The sequence below is a fragment of the Eriocheir sinensis genome, unplaced genomic scaffold (assembly GCF_024679095.1).
Source record: "Eriocheir sinensis breed Jianghai 21 unplaced genomic scaffold, ASM2467909v1 Scaffold987, whole genome shotgun sequence".
Classification (NCBI taxonomy): domain Eukaryota; kingdom Metazoa; phylum Arthropoda; class Malacostraca; order Decapoda; family Varunidae; genus Eriocheir; species Eriocheir sinensis.
The window spans coordinates 23,446-43,817 of record NW_026112371.1 but is presented as its reverse complement, the minus strand read 5'-3'; the positions used below and the strand labels follow the sequence as shown (position 1 = coordinate 43,817).

At 38.6% G+C, this 20,372-nt stretch overlaps 1 protein-coding gene across 1 annotated transcript; it reads left to right on the top strand.

Moving 5' to 3' along the window:
- Positions 1 to 1,852: 1,852 nt before the first annotated feature.
- Positions 1,853 to 18,864, top strand: LOC126995111 (uncharacterized). Its single transcript, XM_050854390.1, has 3 exons — positions 1,853 to 1,985; positions 14,224 to 16,350; positions 18,857 to 18,864. Exons 2-3 carry the CDS (start codon positions 14,742 to 14,744, stop codon positions 18,862 to 18,864), a joined length of 1,617 nt encoding a protein of 538 aa, XP_050710347.1. The 5' UTR covers positions 1,853 to 1,985; positions 14,224 to 14,741.
- The last annotated feature ends 1,508 nt before the right edge of the window (positions 18,865 to 20,372 follow it).

Genomic DNA, 20,372 nt, shown 5'->3' with positions numbered 1-20,372 from the left:
AAGTTTGCGATTAAATAAATAACTTCTTCCATTGCTTAGTTAAATAATAATACTAAAATATAATGGCGTTCCTACGTTACCTCTCTGAGAGTTGGCAACACAAGGCGCCTTCCCTCTACGTTAGTGTCTCGCCACTCGCTTGTTACTGCCTAAATATTTCACTATAAACGAAGGACTCCATGCTATAAATCATTCCTCTGTTTGAGGCGGCGCAGGGATCACTGTACACCCCCCTTTCCCATCCCTGGGGTCGTGACCTCAAGTGAGGTCGCCAAGCGTTTTTCCTGGGGTCGCCAAGACCTCAAAATTTCAATCATTGTGTTATAATAACACATATACAACTAAACTACTGGGGTCGCAGTCATGTCTAGAGGTGCATGATTGGGGTCGTCTGAAAAAAGGTTGGGAACCGCTGCGGTACACCAGCATGATGACTTGTACGCCCCACGCCGGCATGATCACTTCCACCAGGGAGACACATCGTTCACAGGCTTGCCAACACTGCTGACACACATAATAATGCGGCCCTTATAACCAAAAAAAAAAAAACATTTCAAACAAAATTCCTCCCCTCGTACACACAACCAGGTATTCTTCCTTCCCAGGTGTCACGAATCAGACAAAAGTTCCTCATATTCCTCTAATAATTTCATCCCTTAATTAAAACCAGGCACCTCATCAACCATTACAAGAACAAAACAAAACACACATTTCTCCCGCACTACATCAGGTGTTCTCCCCCCCAGGTGTCGTGGATCAGGCGCCAGGACCTGCACGTGATGACCACAGGTAACTTCACGTACACGACGCACACGAGGTTCCGCGCGCTGCACCTGCCCGGCTCGCCCTTCTGGAACCTGCACTGTTAAAAATAATGTTTTTCTTTCAACATGTAAATACTTTTTTGTGTGTTTTTAGGCAAACACAGTTGTTTTTGTAAAAACAAGGAAATATACCAGATGTATTTTATGCAACACTTAATGTTTATTATGAAACGACTATGTTTTATGTAAAACACTTCACACGTTTTACGTAAAACACAATATATGTTTAATGTACAGCACTACATTTTCCCTGCATATTATAATGGAAATGATCAAATAATTCCATATATATATATATATATATATACATATATATATATATATATATATATATATATATATATATATATATATATATATATATATATATATATATATATATATATATATGGATATAGAAAGATGTAGAATTGTAGATAGATAGATATGTGGATGCAATACAAATGAACGCATGGTTTGAATACGTCATAATGATGAAATAACATATGGTGAACATCAATAAATGTGACAAAGTATACAGATAATGTATTATCATTACGCGATTTAAGGGTGTCTTAAAACACACTTGTTATTATCTGAACATCACAAAAATAAACACGTGTGTTCACTTAACAACGCCTCACAACGTGTGCTAGCAATGAAACTCATTACAGAATGCTAATTCTTTTCTGACAGAAACAAAGGGTTTTAGTCACTGAATGTTTGCACTGAATATCTTTTCCATAGAACTTAGGCTAGATGACTTTCCAGTAAAATTACCAAAAGCTTGAGATTTAGTATCCTAACTCTCACTTATTTCAGCACCAATCGTTCGAACTCCATCCCAACATGAATGTTTTTTGTGAAATACTTATCCACGCTTCTTGTAAAATAATTGTCTAGTTCTTAATATCAAAATGACTTACTAATTACAAAAGCAGTCACATGGTTACTGAAACGGTGAATGGTTATATATTTAGTTTAATGAAAGCAACTGTCGTTACGCATCGACACGAAAACGAACACGCTCATGAGATACGCGTCGGAGTCTTGTATACGCAGTTCAACGGTGGAGGCCGGAGGGACGCACGCGGTTGTTTCAATTACTTCCACACTTTTTGAAGAACACTGGCCAAGTGTCCCACCAGCGATAGCCTCGAAGAAAAACAACAACAGGTCAAGGTACGTGTGAGTGTTCTTGAGGTTGTGAATATTCCTGCACTGTGACTAGGTAGGGATTGATAGGTTAATATCCCCTTATAATAGCAAACCGCAGGCTCGCATGGGGATGAAACCACCCTGTTAGGTTAGGTTTTAATTATTAAAACCTAACCTAACAGGGAGGTGGTGGAAGAGATGGAGGTGGTGGTTGAGTGGCGGTGGAAGTGAAAGAAAAGAAGGAAGTGATGGAGGAGGTGGAGGAAGAGAAGGGTGTGTTGTTTGGGTGGCAGTGGAGGAAGAGGTGGAACTGATGGATGCATTGTGACGGTGCTTGAAACAGCGGGGAAATGTTGCTAAAGTTTCGTTTTCTTTACCGATTGTTTAGTTTAGTTTCCCAGATATTCCTTTTGACGTGGTTGCTGATTTTCTCATGCCATCAACCTTTAAACACACACACACACACACACACACACACACACACACACACACACACACACACACACACAGACACACACACACACTCTTCAACACTTACGTACATGACGCGACGACTTGAAGACACACACAACCCACCTTTCTCCTGTAAAAGAAAAGAATAATACAACTAAAAAAATTTGGTGTAGAACTTTGACTAGTTAATATTGTCTCGCCAACACACACCTACTTTAATGTTGTACTTTTGTAATAATATGACATATTTGTGGAGTTTTTTGTTCATGGTTAAAAAACAAAACAAAGGGAGACAGAAAGACACAAAAAATCATAAAAAATCACAAATACACACAAAATGACAATTAATACATACACTCAGAAAACTAAAAGAAACAAAATTCTAGCTAAAAACAGTAAAGCACAGATCCACGAATATACAGCAAAGATGCAAACAGAAAACACACAATACCGATAGATAAACACACACACACACACACACACACACACACACACACACACACACACACACACACCGCTCCGATAGCTCAGTGGTTAAAGCTCTGCCCGGCCAGGCTTCGCGGCTTGGCTGGGGGAGGTTTGAGCCCCGCTCACGCCAGGATTTTCCGCTGGTAAAGAGCGGTTACTGTCACCCCTTGTGCAAGGAGGATGGTGTGTGTGGTGTGTGAAGGTCTCAGCAGTACCCAGAAATCGACTATAATATAATGAGCCTTGCTCTAATCGGAAGGGTACCTGCTGGCGACGACGAGTCCAGCTAGTGATCAGGACGTCGGTGAATTACACGCACACACACACACACACACACACACACACACACACACACACAAAAGAAAAACACTAGAGAAAGCATAAACTCGTCCCGGCCACAACATGTTCCGGTAAAGTCAACATGTTCCGGTAAAGTCTAAAAATAAAACACACACACGCAGACTTATTAACGGACCAAGTTAAGGCGGACCAAACAGAGCAGCACGAGTCACACACGAGGAAAACACCGGCCCGCAGCGCTGCACGGAGGGGGAAAATAACACGGAAATGACCGAAAGTAACGGACAAAAAAAAAATGGTAAGAAGGTTAGAGAAAATGATGTTGACCTTGGGCGTGAGGAAAAAGTAATTAGAGCTAAAGTCTGGCTGTATTATACTACCCAAGAAACCGTGGCCGCGCAGGTAAAAAAATGTGAATGAAAGGCGTATAATGTAAAAAGGTACAGTAATTCGGACTTCTAAGGAGAAAAACGTAAATACGCAATGAGGGAGAAGGGGGTTGAAGGGAGAGGGGGGATGGGAGGAAGAGTGGCACAAACAGGTCAGTATGGGGAAGGGGGGAGTGGAGTCAGGTAAGAATAGAAAGGTGGAGGGGAAGGCAAGGAAAGGGAAGGGAAGGGGGGGAAGGGAAGAGAAATGGAGGGAAGGGAAGAGAAGGGGAAAGGAGGGAAAAGAAGGGAAGGGAAGGGAAGATAATGGAAGGGAATGAAAGGGAAAGGAAGGGAAAAGAAGGGAAGGGAAAAGAAGGGAAGGGAAAGGGAGGGAATGAATGGTAAGGGAAGGAGAATGGAGGGAAAAGAAGGGAAAGTATGGGAAGGGAAGGGAAAGGGAGGGAATGAAGGGAAAGGAAGGGAATGGAAGGGAAAAGAAGGACATGGAAGGAAAAAAAGGGAAGAGGAGGGAAGGAGGAAGACAGGTAGGGAAGGGAAGGGAAGGGAAGGGAGGGGAGAGGAAGGGGATGGGAGGGTGATGAAGGGAAGGGCAGCTCACCTGGCGTAATTAGTAGCAACATTAGTCTTAAGAAACGGGAGATTACCTGCGTAACGAATGAAAGGGAGAATTATCTAAGGGGGAGGTGAGAGGGGGGGTAGGGGGGGGGGTTGATACATGACGAGAGGGTGTGTTTATCTTTGGTTTGGGGGAGGAGGAGGGGGGAAAGAAATATGGAGAAAGAAGAGGAAAGGAGGAAGATGGCAAGGGTATAGAGAGAGTGCCATGATAACGGGAGAGTTGGAAGAGGACGAAGGAGGATTGGAAGGGAGAGAGGGAGGATATCCAAAGTGGAGAATAGGGGAAAGGGAAAGGAGGGAGAATGAGAGTGATGGAGGAACAGGGGAGGAGGGAGAAGGAGAGGATATAAAGGAAGGTCATGTTTAAGTAAGAGTTGGAGGAAAACGAGGGAAAAAAGGAAGGAGAGAGGGAGAATATCTAAAGTGGAGGAGAGAAGGGAAAGGAAGGAGAAGAAAGGGAAGGGAACGAGCGGGAAGGAAATTAAATAAATGGAAGGTTGTAGAAAACTGAAGGATGAGAGAAAGCGAGAAAGGAGAAATATCAAAAGTGGAAAATGGGTGTGGAAATGGAGAGAAGGGAGGAGGAGGAAAAGAGGATGATGATGAGGGAGGGAGTAGCGGGCTTTTTTTTTATTATTGTTTTCTTTTTTTGTGTGCCCTTGAGCTGCCTCCTTTGACAAAAAATCTAGGGGAGGAAAGAAAGATGGAAGGAAGGAAGGAAGGAAGGAAGGAAGGAGAAGAAAGAGAGAGAGAGAGAGAGAGAGAGAGAGAGAGAGAGAGAGAGAGAGAGAGAGAGAGAGAGAGAGAGAGAGAGAGAGAGAGAGAGAGAGAGAGAGAGAGAGAGAGAGAGAGAGAGAGAGAAGAGAGTGAAACATGCAAAGAGCGAAAGGAAAAGTGCGAGAGAAAATGGAAAGAAGATCGCTGAGGAGACGTGGAGAAGGAAAGGAAAGTATTTATAAGGAAAAAAATGGGAAAGGAAACTGAATAAAAATGAAAACAAGAAAAAAAACAAGAGAAAAGAAAAAAATGAGGAGTAGAAAACGAAAAAAAAGATAAATGAAAGGTTGGAAAGGAGAAAAAACAAATTACAAAGAATATGAAAGGATGAATTGATAAAACTAAGTGGGGAAGAAGAGAAGAAAACAATAAACAGGCTAAAAGAAAACAAACACGAGAAGATGGAAGAAAGAAATCTGAAAAAACGAAATAAGAGCAAGAAAACCAAGAGAAAACAAAAATAATGGAAAATAGAAAAAGGCAACAGAATAAAACAAAGAAAACAGTAAAAAAATAAGAAACTAATGAAAACCGGGGAACAGCAACATGAAGAGAAGAAAAACAACACGACGAAGAGAAAAGAGAAAACGGTGAAGTGGAGGAGACTGGAGAAAAGGAAAAAAAGAAAACGAGTAAAATAAATAAGAGGTGAAATTTTGAGGAAAAAACACGGAATGAAGAGAAATCTAAAAAAAAAACGATGAGGATAAAATGGTGGAGAAAAGCTGACCAGAGAGAAAAAAGGAAATAAGGAAAAAGATGTAATAAAAATAAAGAGAAGAAAGTCGGAGAAGAAAACGAAACAATGAAAAAACAAACAATGACGAATGACGAAGAGAAAGAGAAAATGCTGAGGAGGAAACTGGAGGGATGAGAAGGAAAGGCGGAAAACTACGTGATAAAAGTAAGGTATGAAAGACAATAGTAGAAAACAAAAAATGAAGAGAAAATGAAAAAAAACGACAACGAAGAGAAAAAAATGCAGAGGAGGCCGGAGCGACGAGGAAAGAAGGAAAACGAGTGAAAATAAGAGAAAAATGAAAACCGGGGAAAGAAAAATTAAATGAAGAGAAAAAGAAAAAACGACTAGGAAGAGAATGAGAAAACGTTGAAGAGAGGAAGAGCCTGGAGAGAGAATGGGAAAGGAGAACGAGGTAATAAAAATAGTCGAGATATCCTACAGGAATTTCAGAACCCAACAGGAATGTTGCAGCAAAACTGGAAAACTGGAATTCCCGCTGGAATATTAGAGATACGTGAACAGGACGAGAATTCAGGCGTCAGGGAATATATATATAAAAAATAAAAAATACAGCGAAAGAACCACAAAAACGTGACCGAGATAAAGACAGATGGAGAAAATAAAAGAGGCAGAGTTTATTATCACTATCAATATTTTCATCATTATTCCTGTATTCCTCTTCGCTCCTCTAAAATCCAGATCAATCCAGACCGAGCGTTGTCATCCATTCCAGTACCTCTTATTACCCATCCCTGCATTAATCACCTGAAGTCACCCTCTCTGTATTATTCACAAGTGCTGCGATGTATTGCTTTTCTTTCCATTTAGTATTCCGTTAATCTCCGTACCGGCGTCCTATTCACCACGTCACACTAATACATTTATAGGAAGTACCACGCGCCGCTTCCCATTCTCTTCCTTCCTCTCTGAAGGCCTGCCCCGCGACCCTTTACACACGTAGTACACGGTAGGCGTTTATCTACGGGTTAGTCCAAGCATCAAATCGTGTGCTTCAGTCTGGGCGAGCAATGGTGGTGGTGATGATAGGTGTGGTGATGCTTGTATTAGCGGTTGTGGTAGTAGTAGTAGTAGTAGTAGTAGTAGTAGTAGTAGTAGTAGTAGTAGTAGTAGTAGTAGTAGTAGTAGTAGTAGTAGTAGTAGTAGTAGTAGTAGTAGTAGTAGTTGCAATACTAGTGGCAGTTGTTGAAGTCGTAACCGTAGCAGTAATTGTAGCAGGTAGTGGTAAGAAAGGTAAGAAAGCAGTGGTAAGAAAGTTCTGATGATATACAAATACTAACATGAATATCAATAATTATCAGATACACAAATTGCTGTGAAATCAATCCAATACGTAATCATCTATATTCATCACGGCATCACACTCCCGCCACTCCTTCCCTCCCTCCCCGCCACGACTCCTGTCCTCTCGTCAGTCCTCCTGCCAGTACATTTTACACTCAACGTCGTTTTTTTATAAATTCTAAACTTTATTACATCCTTTTTTTAAAATCAGTTTTATTATATGCTTTTATTACTCGTATCTCACATTTATTCCCTCTTTTTCCGGCTCATGATTTGTGTCAGGTCTGGTCATTCGTTCTTTTATCTCTCCGTATTTCTTTTTTTTTAGTTACTCCATTATGTGACGCCAGTGGGGATATTTTCCTTCACTTTTGTTTGTCTCAATTCATGCATATGTTTTTCAGGCGTTACATTTATCACGTTTTCTTTATTTCGCTCCACGCATGTTCTTTTAGGATAACTTCACCACCGCCAGCAGTACACGTAACTACCCCCCCCCCCCCCCCCACACACACCATCAACACCAGTACCATCACCTCCTCCAGCATCACCAGTACCACCATCCTCCCTCTCCTCCCAGCCATCACTGCCACTACCACCTAACCCACCACCTAAACCATCAGTACCACAACCACACTTTATCATTCCATTGACTTTCCACCCACTAGAAACAGCAGCTGTACCACCATATTGTAGCACTTTGATAATAATTATTATTATTATTATAATTACTGTTACTATTACTATTACTAAAATTGACATTAATAACCTATACCACGTGTGTTCTATGATATATGCAAATACTCTTTCTGATTCAAGCAAATCTACCTGACGGCACACACACACACACACACACACACACACTAAACCCATTCTGTCCGCTTTAATGACAATGAAACCTGGGAAAAAATAGTAAGACGAGCAAGACCATAAATATCAACTACTGTGGCCAGACAATCCCCAAAATAGTGAGTAATTCATACGAAAACTATGCCATTAAAAAGAAACAACAAACTATTCTATTAACAAGCGAACTAAACCTTACGTATCTCGTGTTGGTAAATTAGAAACACGCCTCCGTAAAACACAAAACAAAATACTCATCCTCAGCAGACTATTATCATCCCCGTATTAATTAAGAGCCGTCCCTTCCTCGGCCATTCATCACAGAGGGAGAAAGGAGGAAGGCTCAGGAAGCAGGAGGAGCAGCGGAGAGAGAGAGAGAGAGAGAGAGAGAGAGAGAGAGAGAGAGAGAGAGAGAGAGAGAGAGAGAGAGAGAGAGAGAGAGAGAGAGAGAGAGAGAGAGAGAGAGAGAGAGAGAGAGAGAGAGAGAGAGAGAGAGAGAGAGAGAGAGAGAGAGAGAGAGAGAGAGAGGGGGGGGGGGGAGAGGGGGGAGGATCCCCGCCGCTGGGGAAAAGAGAGAGAGAGAGAGAGAGAGAGAGAGAGAGAGAGAGAGAGAGAGAGAGAGAGAGAGAGAGAGAGAGAGAGAGAGAGAGAGAGAGAGAGAGAGAGAGAGAGAGAGAGAGAGAGAGGGTTACCATTCTAGGGTTAAATACCTTCAACTCACTCCCCAGGCGATTCTCAACATGGACAAGCCTCACAATCACTGTAATAATCAAGAATAGTCGCACGGGAAGGAGCAAACTGGCAGGACAAGGCTTCAGGCAGCAGGGCCCTCACTCCATCCTGCTCTCAATCATTGTCTATACGCCGCGTCCCTTCCTGCAAGAACAACCACACCGTTTCTCACCTGATCCTTGCCTCGCCTCGCCTCAGCTCACCGCCGCCCGCCTGGCACACGCGCGACACACCCGCCGGGACCCCAACACGCACGGCACACGGACACGCCCTCACTCCGGCACTTTCCGCAGCACTCTGGGCTCGGTGTGACGTCACCGATGCGCCTTTGTTTTACTCACAATGCCCCGGTGTTTTTTTCGAAATGGTTACATTGACACCTGGGGCACTTTGGTCGCTTTCCATCGAATAATAAGCATTGCTATTGAAGTTTGCGATTAAATAAATAACTTCTTCCATTGCTTAGTTAAATAATAATACTAAAATATAATGGCGTTCCCTACGTTACCTCTCTGAGAGTTGGCAACACAAGGCGCCTTCCCTCTACGTTAGTGTCTCGCCACTCGCTTGTTACTGCCTAAATATTTCACTCTAAACGAAGGACTCCATGCTATAAATCATTCCTCTGTTTGAGGCGGCGCAGGGATCACTGTACACCCCCCTTTCCCATCCCTGGGGTCGTGACCTCAAGTGAGGTCGCCAAGCGTTTTTCCTGGGGTCGCCAAGACCTCAAAATTTCAATCATTGTGTTATAATAACACATATACAACTAAACTACTGGGGTCGCAGTCATGTCTAGAGGTGCATGATTGGGGTCGTCTGAAAAAAGGTTGGGAACCGCTGCGGTACACCAGCATGATGACTTGTACGCCCCACGCCTGCATGATCACTTCCACCAGGGAGACACATCGTTCACAGGCTTGCCAACACTGCTGACACACATAATAATGCGGCCCTTATAACCAAAAAAAAAACAAAAAAACATTTCAAACAAAATTCCTCCCCTCGTACACACAACCAGGTATTCTTCCTTCCCAGGTGTCACGAATCAGACAAAAGTTCCTGATATTCCTCTAATAATTTCATCCCTTAATTAAAACCAGGCACCTCATCAACCATTACAAGAACAAAACAAAACACACATTTCTCCCGCACTACATCAGGTATTCTCCCCCCCAGGTGTCGTGGATCAGGCGCCAGGACCTGCACGTGATGACCACAGGTAACTTCACGTACACGACGGACACGAGGTTCCGCGCGCTGCACCTGCCCGGCTCGCCCTTCTGGAACCTGCACTGTAAAAAATAATGTTTTTCTTTCAACATGTAAATACTTTTTTGTGTGTTTTTAGGCAAACACAGTTGTTTTTGTAAAAACAAGGAAATATACCAGATGTATTTTATGCAACACTTAATGTTTATTATGAAACGACTATGTTTTATGTAAAACACTTCACACGTTTTACGTAAAACACAATATATGTTTAATGTACAGCACTACATTTTCCCTGCATATTATAATGGAAATGATCAAATAATTCCATATATATATATATATATATATATATATATATATATATATATATATATATATATATATATATATATATATATATATATATATATATATATATATAGAATTGTAGATAGATAGATATGTGGATGCAATACAAATGAACGCATGGTTTGAATACGTCATAATGATGAAATAACATATGGTGAACATCAATAAATGTGACAAAGTATACAGATAATGTATTATCATTACGCGATTTAAGGGTGTCTTAAAACACACTTGTTATTATCTGAACATCACAAAAATAAACACGTGTGTTCACTTAACAACACCTCACAACGTGTGCTAGCAATGAAAGTCATTACAGAATGCTAATTCTTTTCTGACAGAAACAAAGGGTTTTAGTCACTGAATGTTTGCACTGAATATCTTTTCCATAGAACTTAGGCTAGATGACTTTCCAGTAAAATTACCAAAAGCTTGAGATTTAGTATCCTAACTCTCACTTATTTCAGCACCAATCGTTCGAACTCCATCCCAACATGAATGTTTTTTGTGAAATACTTATCCACGCTTCTTGTAAAATAATTGTCTAGTTCTTAATATCAAAATGACTTGCTAATTACAAAAGCAGTCACATGGTTACTGAAACGGTGAATGGTTATATATTTAGTTTAATGAAAGCAACTGTCGTTACGCATCGACACGAAAATGAACACGCTCATGAGATACGCGTCGGAGTCTTGTATACGCAGTTCAACGGTGGAGGCCGGAGGGACGCACGCGGTTGTTTCAATTACTTCCACACTTTTTGAAGAACACTGGCCAAGTGTCCCACCAGCGATAGCCTCGAAGAAAAACAACAACAGGTCAAGGTACGTGTGAGTGTTCTTGAGGTTGTGAATATTCCTGCACTGTGACTAGGTAGGGATTGATAGGTTAATATCCCCTTATAATAGCAAACCGCAGGCTCGCATGGGGATGAAACCACCCTGTTAGGTTAGGTTTTAATTAATTTAATTTAATAGGTTCGATTAGTTCTGTTAACTATGGTAAGAGTTTTAGCGGAAAAGAAAGAAAATCTTGATCCAGGAACGGCCATCTTAAAACGCGGAGACTGATGACAGTGGTGGAGTTTTAAAATTTACAAAGTTTTCTACCTGGCCATCCCTGCCTGTCAACTGATAATGAATATCGCACTATTACAAGTAAGTTAGTTACATTAATAACAAGAGGTTATGAGAGAGAGAGAGAGAGAGAGAGAGAGAGAGAGAGAGAGAGAGAGAGAGAGAGACTTGGTTCGTCAATCCGTTGTTAGTTTTCTGTGTTGGAGTATTTTATCGGCTTATTGTAGCCTTTGCCGCTGAGCATGGTAAGTTTTTACAACTTCACCGGTCTCTGCGTCTCACAATGGCCGTCATGGGTCAGGGACGGGTCGCTTTTTTTTTTTTTTTTTTACATCCTAGCCCTTATGCACCGTAGGCGTGTCTGCCACTTGGATGTTGGTCAGAGGCAGGCCGTTGGTGTGCGGGCGAGGGTTTATAGTGGCACCTGAAAGGCCCATGCTATACACCCCAAAGCTCATCTTATTGCATACTAGCTGAGTTACCGGCGTTGCCAGGTTGTTTCTCTCTCTCTCTCTCTCTCTCTCTCTCTCTCTCTCTCTCTCTCTCTCTGTGTGTGTGTGTGTGTGGGTGTGTGTGTGTGTGTGTGTGTCTTTTTCGGTTGAGGGAGAGAGAGAGAGAGAGAGAGAGAGAACCGTTACATAACTATTGTGTTATTTTGGCCACGTTCATGGTACCATTTAAATACTTTGGATCACAGAGATTTAACAGTTCCTGAGATACTTTTATAATAACCATTCTGTTTCGAGAAAATAGCTCTATAACTTCGCTATCAATAAAGAAAATAACAAATTGCGTTTTTCCGCTTTTTATAAGTTAACGGTACCCTAAGCGGTAACTTAAAAATACCGAATAGCGCATTTTGTGTCACAGATACAGAATTTTCTATTGAGAGCAAAGTTGTACAGGCATTGTTTATAGAAAGAATGATTATAAGGAAAGGTGCATTAGTGGAACCATTAAGTCGCTATGAGGCAAAGTAATTCAACCGTAACATGAAAGTGCCCAAAAATAACATAAAAGTGCAAAAAAAAAACACCATTTGCGTCACAGATACAGAAATTTTCATAGAGAGCAAAGTTGTAGATCTCTTTCTTCCGCAAAGGAAGTATGCCCTCAAAAATGGGATCAGACCAACCATTAAGTCGCTATGAGGGAAAGTATGTTTTCATTAAAGTTTCTCTTCACATGGCACGTCCTGTAACGTGGTAACCGAAGGGGGTACTCAAATTTAGACCCCCCGAGGACAATCCAGAGGTGCCCAGGTATCTGCATGCCAAGTTTGGTTGAGCTGGCTCTGACGGTGTGTCAGTGATGAAAAAATCAACACACAAACAAACAAACACACACAGACAGACATACAGTGAATTTTATAGATACAGATGCAACTAGAACTTGGGTGTCAGGGTGACATGTAGGTGATTTTAAGCCACTCGGCAAATGTCACAAAGTTTTAAGGTAGCACTGGTGGGGATTCGAACCCATGCGTCGACATCAGTCCCACCCCACACTCACCACCCTATCCACTCGGCCACCGCCTCCCTAGATGCTTAAATCAAGCTTTTTTGCTTTCTATTCAGCTGTAACTATTTCGATATTGAACATAACTGATCAAGCCTATTTTAACCAAGCCTAACAGGGTGGTTTTATCCCCATGTGAGCCCTCGGTTAGCTATTATAAGGGTAAATTAACTTAACCTATCAGTCCTTATATCTCTGTAACCATTAATTTGCAGTGGATATATATGGGGTTTAAATTACTCAGTATGAATACCTTTATCATTTAAAAAAGATAGGAAAGCCATCTAAAGACTGGTGAAGTTGTAAAATATTTACCCTGAGGATTGCTAATAATGTTGATTACAAGAATAACAGTAAAAACCTCTAATAGGTAATTATGATATATTATGATAATATTATGATATTGTTATTATTATTATTATTATTTGTTATTATTATTATTATTATTATTATTATTAATTCTGCACCTATCATTACTATTTATTACTAGAACTATTACTATTTCTCCCACTACAACAACCACTATATCTCTGCTATTACTAGCAGTAATAATAATAATAATAATAATAATAATAATAATAATAATAATAATAATAATAATAATAATAACAACAACTTGAGAATAATAGAACTAATAATGTTATCAATAATAATAATAATAATGATACTCATATATTCTTCTTCTTCTTCTTCTTCTTCTTCTTCTTCTTCTTCATCATCATAACTACAACTACTACTACTACTACTACTACTTTTTCTTCTTTTTTGATTACTACTACGTACTACTACTACTACTACTACTACTACTTTTTCATTATTGTTGTTGTTTTGGCTAAATTTATCCAAAGTGATGTGAAATTAACGGAAATGACAGTCATTGCTCCCAGAAGTGCCTGGAAGGGGTATTTTTAGAACCACAAAATATTCCGCAAATGGTGGAAAAATCAGCAGTTATTCTTTAAAAGGCATAAAAGTCAACTCATATACCTCCACTCCATTATATGTATCTACTTGTTTTACTAGTTTGATTACAAAATAGCGACATGCATGTCATAATTCTCAATAAACCATATTTCAGAGCCATAACGGCATCTAGTAAATACCAACACAAAAGCACAACAAACTTGATTCGAATTGTCAAAAACATCACTCAGAGACATTTTCTTCATCACATGTACTTGTATTACATACAAGAAAGCAACATGCATGTCACATTTCACATATGATGGTGTTTCACAAGCATTAAACAACATAGCAAAAAAACACTAGAGAGGTAAACATAAATAATGCAAATAGGACAACATCAATGTTAGCACATGCAATGCTTGCAATGTATGAGAACAGTATTTGAACATATTTTGATGGTGCAACTTATCAGGAAAACGGCAGAAGTTTTCTAGTGTACATCATACATCTCTGACGCTTTACGAGTTAATGTCTCCAAATCCCTACTTTGTTTCTTGCTGTTACAGGTGTGTGTATGGGAAAGCACTATTCGAAAGGCCACACCGATACCAGCTGCTGGATACCAGTCCAAGTGTAGCTGTGAGGAGGTGACCCAGGACGATCCAATTCTGTTTCCATGTAATTCAAACACTGGTAGCTGCAAGATGTGTATAAAGAGTAATAGTATAAAGGTATGTACTGTAAAGCTATTACATTTTGGAGTTGTTGTAACATATATGTTGCACACACACACAAACATGCTTACTGACAGGTGTACTGGTTACCCTAACTTTTGTTGTTGCCCAGTTTCTCTTCCCCCTCTTATCTCCATTGGCTGGGGTAAATGATCAGATGAAGTCATAGTTAACTGGTGCATGAGATTGGCCATAGCCTTCCATACAGAAATTCAGTAACTCAGCCCATAAATGTCATCCGTGCTAAGTTGAAGTAATGAATGACCTCTAATTTTCATTCATGTGGTGTAGCTACTGGTATGGTACATAATTGATGCATACTGCTGAGGAAAAAAAATAACCTTTTAATCATGAGTGCTGTTATGCATAATTGCTCTATGTGCCCTTTCTCTACTTCAAAAGTCAGTAGATATATTCATCATATACTTAGAGTGCACAAAAATAGTCCTAATTTCTTAATATCATGTAACCTTGGCACATGTGCTTACACTACTAAAAGTTGGAAAGCTTTTAAGCAACACAATTGGCGATGCCACAAAGAAGTTGGTAGCATCAGTGATGAACATATGGCAGCTACTGGTGGTGAAGAATCTGTTATTGGAGATGTTCTTGATATACCCAGTGATGAAACAAATACTCTCTTTGAAAATTTTGCATTTTTAAAGAATGCTGAATATGCATTGAAATTAGAAACACAACACAGAATTCCAAAGAGTGCTGTTAATGATATCATTGCACACACATCACTATTAGTGTCTCATTATGTGACCCAAGCAGTTAATAAGGTAGTCACTACTTCTGGAATAAAATTGGGAAGTGAGGTTTTGGAGTCTATTAAACATGTTGATTTCAGCAATATAAGTACAGACCATAATAGACATAAATATTACCAAACTCACTGCAAGTTGATATCACCTGAAGAAGTTTTAGTTGGGAGTGAAAGTAAAACAGTCAATGGAGAAACAAGAGAAATAAAGAAGCTTGGATATTATGTACCATTCAAGGAGAGCATTCAGGCTCTCTTACAATTGCCAGAGGTATTAAGAGCAGTGCAAACATCCCATTACTCACAAAATGATATGATGCATGATATATGTGATGGAACATTTATTAGGGAGCATACAGTATTTCAGCAGAATGTAAATGCATTGCAAATAATATTAAATCATGATGACATGGAGATAGTGAATCCTCTTGGCACTCATGTAAAAAAGCACAAGCTCTCCATGTTTTACTACAGCTTAGCAAATATTCCACCTCAATTTCGATCAAAGCTGTCATCTATTCAGCTCGTAGCTATAGCCAAAAGCAGGGATATTAGAAAATTTGGAGTTAAGACTCTTCTTCAGGATTTTTTAAATACTTTGAATGACATGCAGCAAAAAGGAATAGAAATAGAAATAAATGGTTCTAAGCAAACTGTATATGGGGCTTTGGTAATGGTTCCATGTGATACTCTTGCTGCACAATGGCTGGGAGGTTTCAAAGAAGGAGTTGCTTTTGCTGTCAAGCCTTGCAGAACTTGTGAAGTCACTAAAGTTGACTTGAAGAGAAAATTTAGCCATGTAGAATGTGAGGAACGCCAGTTTGTAGAACATAGTGAGAGAACAGCTGCTTTGAAGACTTTGAGTAAGGCATCCATGGAGTATTGGAGTAAAATGTGGGGAATTAAAGAAGCTAGTGCTCTAAGTAATATAAAAGATTTTCCATTAAGTCAATGCCTTGTCCATGACCCAATGCATGTGTTAACAGAAGGCATTGTCCCTTATGAAATGGCATTAATGCTGTATAGTTTTGTGTATTGCAAGAATTATTTCAGCTTGGCCTATCTGAATGCTCAGATGGAAAACTTTGCATTTTCATACCTAGATTCAAGTCATAAACCTGAGAAAATAGACCAGAAGCAACTAGCTACTGATAAGAAAATAAAGCAAACTTCAGCATCGATCTTGACCCTGTGTTATGCTTTACCATTCTTAATTGGACATAAAGTAAAGAGAGATGATGAGATGTGGAAGAATTTTGTACGGCTTTCACAAATAACAATGCTAGCTACGTCACCACTTGCTGATCTAAACACTGTCGGACAGCTAGACCAGCTGATTAGCAGTCACCATTACAAATTTCAAGAAATTTTTCCATCTAAGACAATTACTCCTAAATTTCATTACTGCCTTCATATACCTGAGCAAATTAAGAGATTTGGCCCAGGTAGGAATCAGTGGTGCCTTCGGTTTGAAGGGAAGCATGGTTTTTTTAAACAAAAGAAGTGGCATTGTTTCAAAAATATATCAAAGTCCATGTCAGAGTACCACCAGAAATATATGTGTTACAGAATGCTTTGCTCTAATCCTCTTTTTGGCAATGAGAATTTCCTCTATGCTGGGGATATAGTTAAAGAAGGTACTGAAGTAGACATTGCAGTAAAATTCCCAGATATCAAGGGACAATGTATAAGCTTATTCCTAGAACACAATTTGGAAGTAGTTGAGGCCTCTTTTGCTTACATGTCACCAACAGTGAGTATCAAGGGTCATACATATAAACCTGGAGTAGCATTACTACTGAGTTGGGAAAATCTGGTTCCAGTCTTTGGTCTTTTGTGCCATAACTTAGTGTATGATCAGATGAAATTCTTTGTAGTTGACAAGCTATCAAATTGTGGCTATGATGACCATTACAATTCATATGTAGTGACACCAACTGGAAGGCTAAGAGTTTTGAGCTATTGCAGTATAGTGAATAATTGGCCTCTACCTGTTCATTATGTAAATAATGAAATGTATGTAACAAACAGATACTGTCATTTTGTTGAACATGTATAATTTAAAGCAGTTGTATTGGAGTAGGTGATGGGCTATTAGTGTTTCAGTATTCAGTGCAAGCTGGCCACTCCTAATATTGATCCATTATGTATTTATGTTTCCAAGCTGACACAAGTTTAAAAGATAAGCTGATTTTGAATGCTGTGCCTTGCTGTGATGTGCATCATATATATATATATATATATATATATATATATATATATATATATATATATATATATATATATATATATATATATATATATATATATATATATATATATATATATATATATATATATATATATATATATATATATATATATATATATATATATATATATATATATATATATATATATATATATATATATATATATATATATATATATATATATATATATATATATATATATATATATATATATATATATATATATATATATATATATATATATATATATATATATATATATATATATATATATATATATATGGACTAATGAGCGTATGAAATCCTCTGTCTTGCTGGAAAGAAGGTGAAGTGCCTCAGGACATGCGTGACGATGCATAACATCGTTACTCCTGTACAAAAACAAGGGCGACAGGAGTGACTGCAATAACTATCGAGGTATTTCTCTCATAGCATATTTTGTCACAAGATATTTGCTATATGTTAGTAAGCACATTTTTTTAAAGTGTGTAGCATTATATGATTGCAGCCCTTCATTTTGCTTTATATTCAGTACCTGTATTATTATCTCTTTGTTACATTTATAGCATGCCAGTGTTTCGAATATGGAGCAGTAATGTAAAACAAGGAAGACGGTTGCATGTGAGACAGATATAGACAGTCTTTTGCAAAAAGGTAAGCAGTCAAAATTGCTGTATATGCAGTACGATACTGCACATTTGAACCCTGTTACTGGTACCTCAGAATTCATGAATTTAGTCTTTTGTCATGATCCTTTTCACGGAATTATGAACCGATTCTTTGTACCTCCGTTAATTTAATGATTATGTCGAACAATACTAAGTTTCTATTTTTTAAAATTTATTTAAATTCATTTTTTTTTAACCTGAAACATTTGCAGATTTTCTCACAGACCATTTATTAGAAGCTGTGGTGTATGAGATTGTACAGTAGCCCTAATATTTATTTTCCAAATGTGAATGAAACATGAACTAATACAAGTAGGTCTAAATTGGAAAAAGCAGGTGCATCTTGTAGAGCTGAAGGCCTAATGTATAATAACCATGATTACCTCTTTATCAGTATTGTCTACATGGTTATTTTACTACAATTTACCTTTAAAATGACTTTATATCAAGATTCTACTTCTAGTCATAGGTGACCTTCCAAATTATTAGTACTGCTGATCACCATGAAGAGTTAAATGAAGTTAATATGTTTCTAACTATTGCAGCAAAGGATAAACTTTGTGTTGTCTCAAGATCGGCCCAGCCTTGTGTTGGAGGCTTGTGGAGAGCCTGTGGTCAAAGACAATGAAGTGTTAGAAGAAGTGAAAATGAAGTTTTACTCCTGTTAACTGATGATGAAGCAGTATTCACCATCCAGCAGCAAGTTACTCGTACATGGTGGTACTGCACACCAAGAACAATACACATCAACTGCTAGTACCAGTACTTCTGCTCCACAGCAAGGTGAACAGGACACACCAATTGCCACTAGTTCTGCTGCACACCAAGAGACACACTGGCAGACATAAGCAACAATTCAGCTTCTTCGGTTGAAGCTCCTGCAGGTGACAGTCAGATGCCACACCTCAACGGCCTGACGGAGGGGTACATTTAACTCTTCATTTTCTGATTGTTGCCTGCAAGAGGGCTATATAGGGTTATTTTGATAACCATAGTGTGCTAACTGTAGGCTTAAAGATTTCTTTATGCTCTATACATTATATATATCTGTGTGTGTGTGTGAGGGTTTGCGTGCGCGTGCGTGCAAATGCGTGCGTGCATGCGCAAAACCCGTGCGTGCGTGCGTGCATCTGCGTGCATGCGCGGGTGAGCGATTGCGTGCGTGCGTGCGTGCGTGAGCGTGGTGCGTGCGTGTGTGCGTATGTGTGTGTGTGTGTGGTTCCCAAATATATATATATATATATATATATATATATATATATATATATATATATATATATATATATATATATATATATATATATATATATATATATATATATATATATATATATATATATATATATATATATATATATATATATATATACATACATACATACATACATATATACATACAAACAAGATAAGCATGGTTGCCAATGTGTTGGTTAATCCTACAATATTTTGTCACAAAAAAGATATCTACCTATATGTTAGTAAGCACATTTTTTTAAAGAGTGTGTAGCATTATATGATTGCAGCCCTTCATTTTTGCTTTATATTCAGTACCTGTATTATTATCTCTTTGTTACATTAATAGCATGCCAGTGTTTCGAATATGGAGCAGTAATCGTAAAACAAGGAAGACGGTTGCATGTGAGACAGATATAGACAGTCTTTTGCAAAAAGGTAAGCAGTCAAAATTGCTGTATATGCAGTACGATACTGCACATTTGAACCCTGTTACTGGTACCTCAGAATTCATGAATTTAGTCTTTTTGTCATGATCCTTTTTCAGAATTATGAACCGATTCTTTGTACCTCCGTTAATTTAATGATTATGTCGAACAATACTAAGTTTCTATTTTTTTTAAATTTATTTATTCTTTTTTTTTTTTAACCTGAAACATTTGCAGATTTTCTCACAGAATTTATTAGAAGCTGTGGTGTATGAGATTGTACAGTAGCCCTAATATTTATTTTCCAAATGTGAATGAAACATGAACTAATACAAGTAGGTCTAAATTGGAAAAAGCAGGTGCATCTTGTAGAGCATAATTTTTGATGTATAATAACCATGATTACCTCTTTATCAGTATTGTCTACATGTTTATTTTACTACAATTTACCTTTAAAATGACTTTATATCAAGATTCTACTTCTAGTCATAGGTGACCTTCCAAATTATTAGTACTGTAGCTATATGAAGAGTTAAATGAAGTTAATATGTTTCTAACTATTGCAGCAAAGGATAAACTTTGTGTTGTCTCAAGATCGGCCTGTTTGTGTTGGAGGCTTGTGGAAGCCTCATAG

Coding starts and splice junctions, on each gene's coding strand:
- LOC126995111 (XM_050854390.1), top strand. CDS start 14,742: ATGAGTGCTGTTATGCATAATTGCTCTATGTGCCCTTTCTCTACTTCA.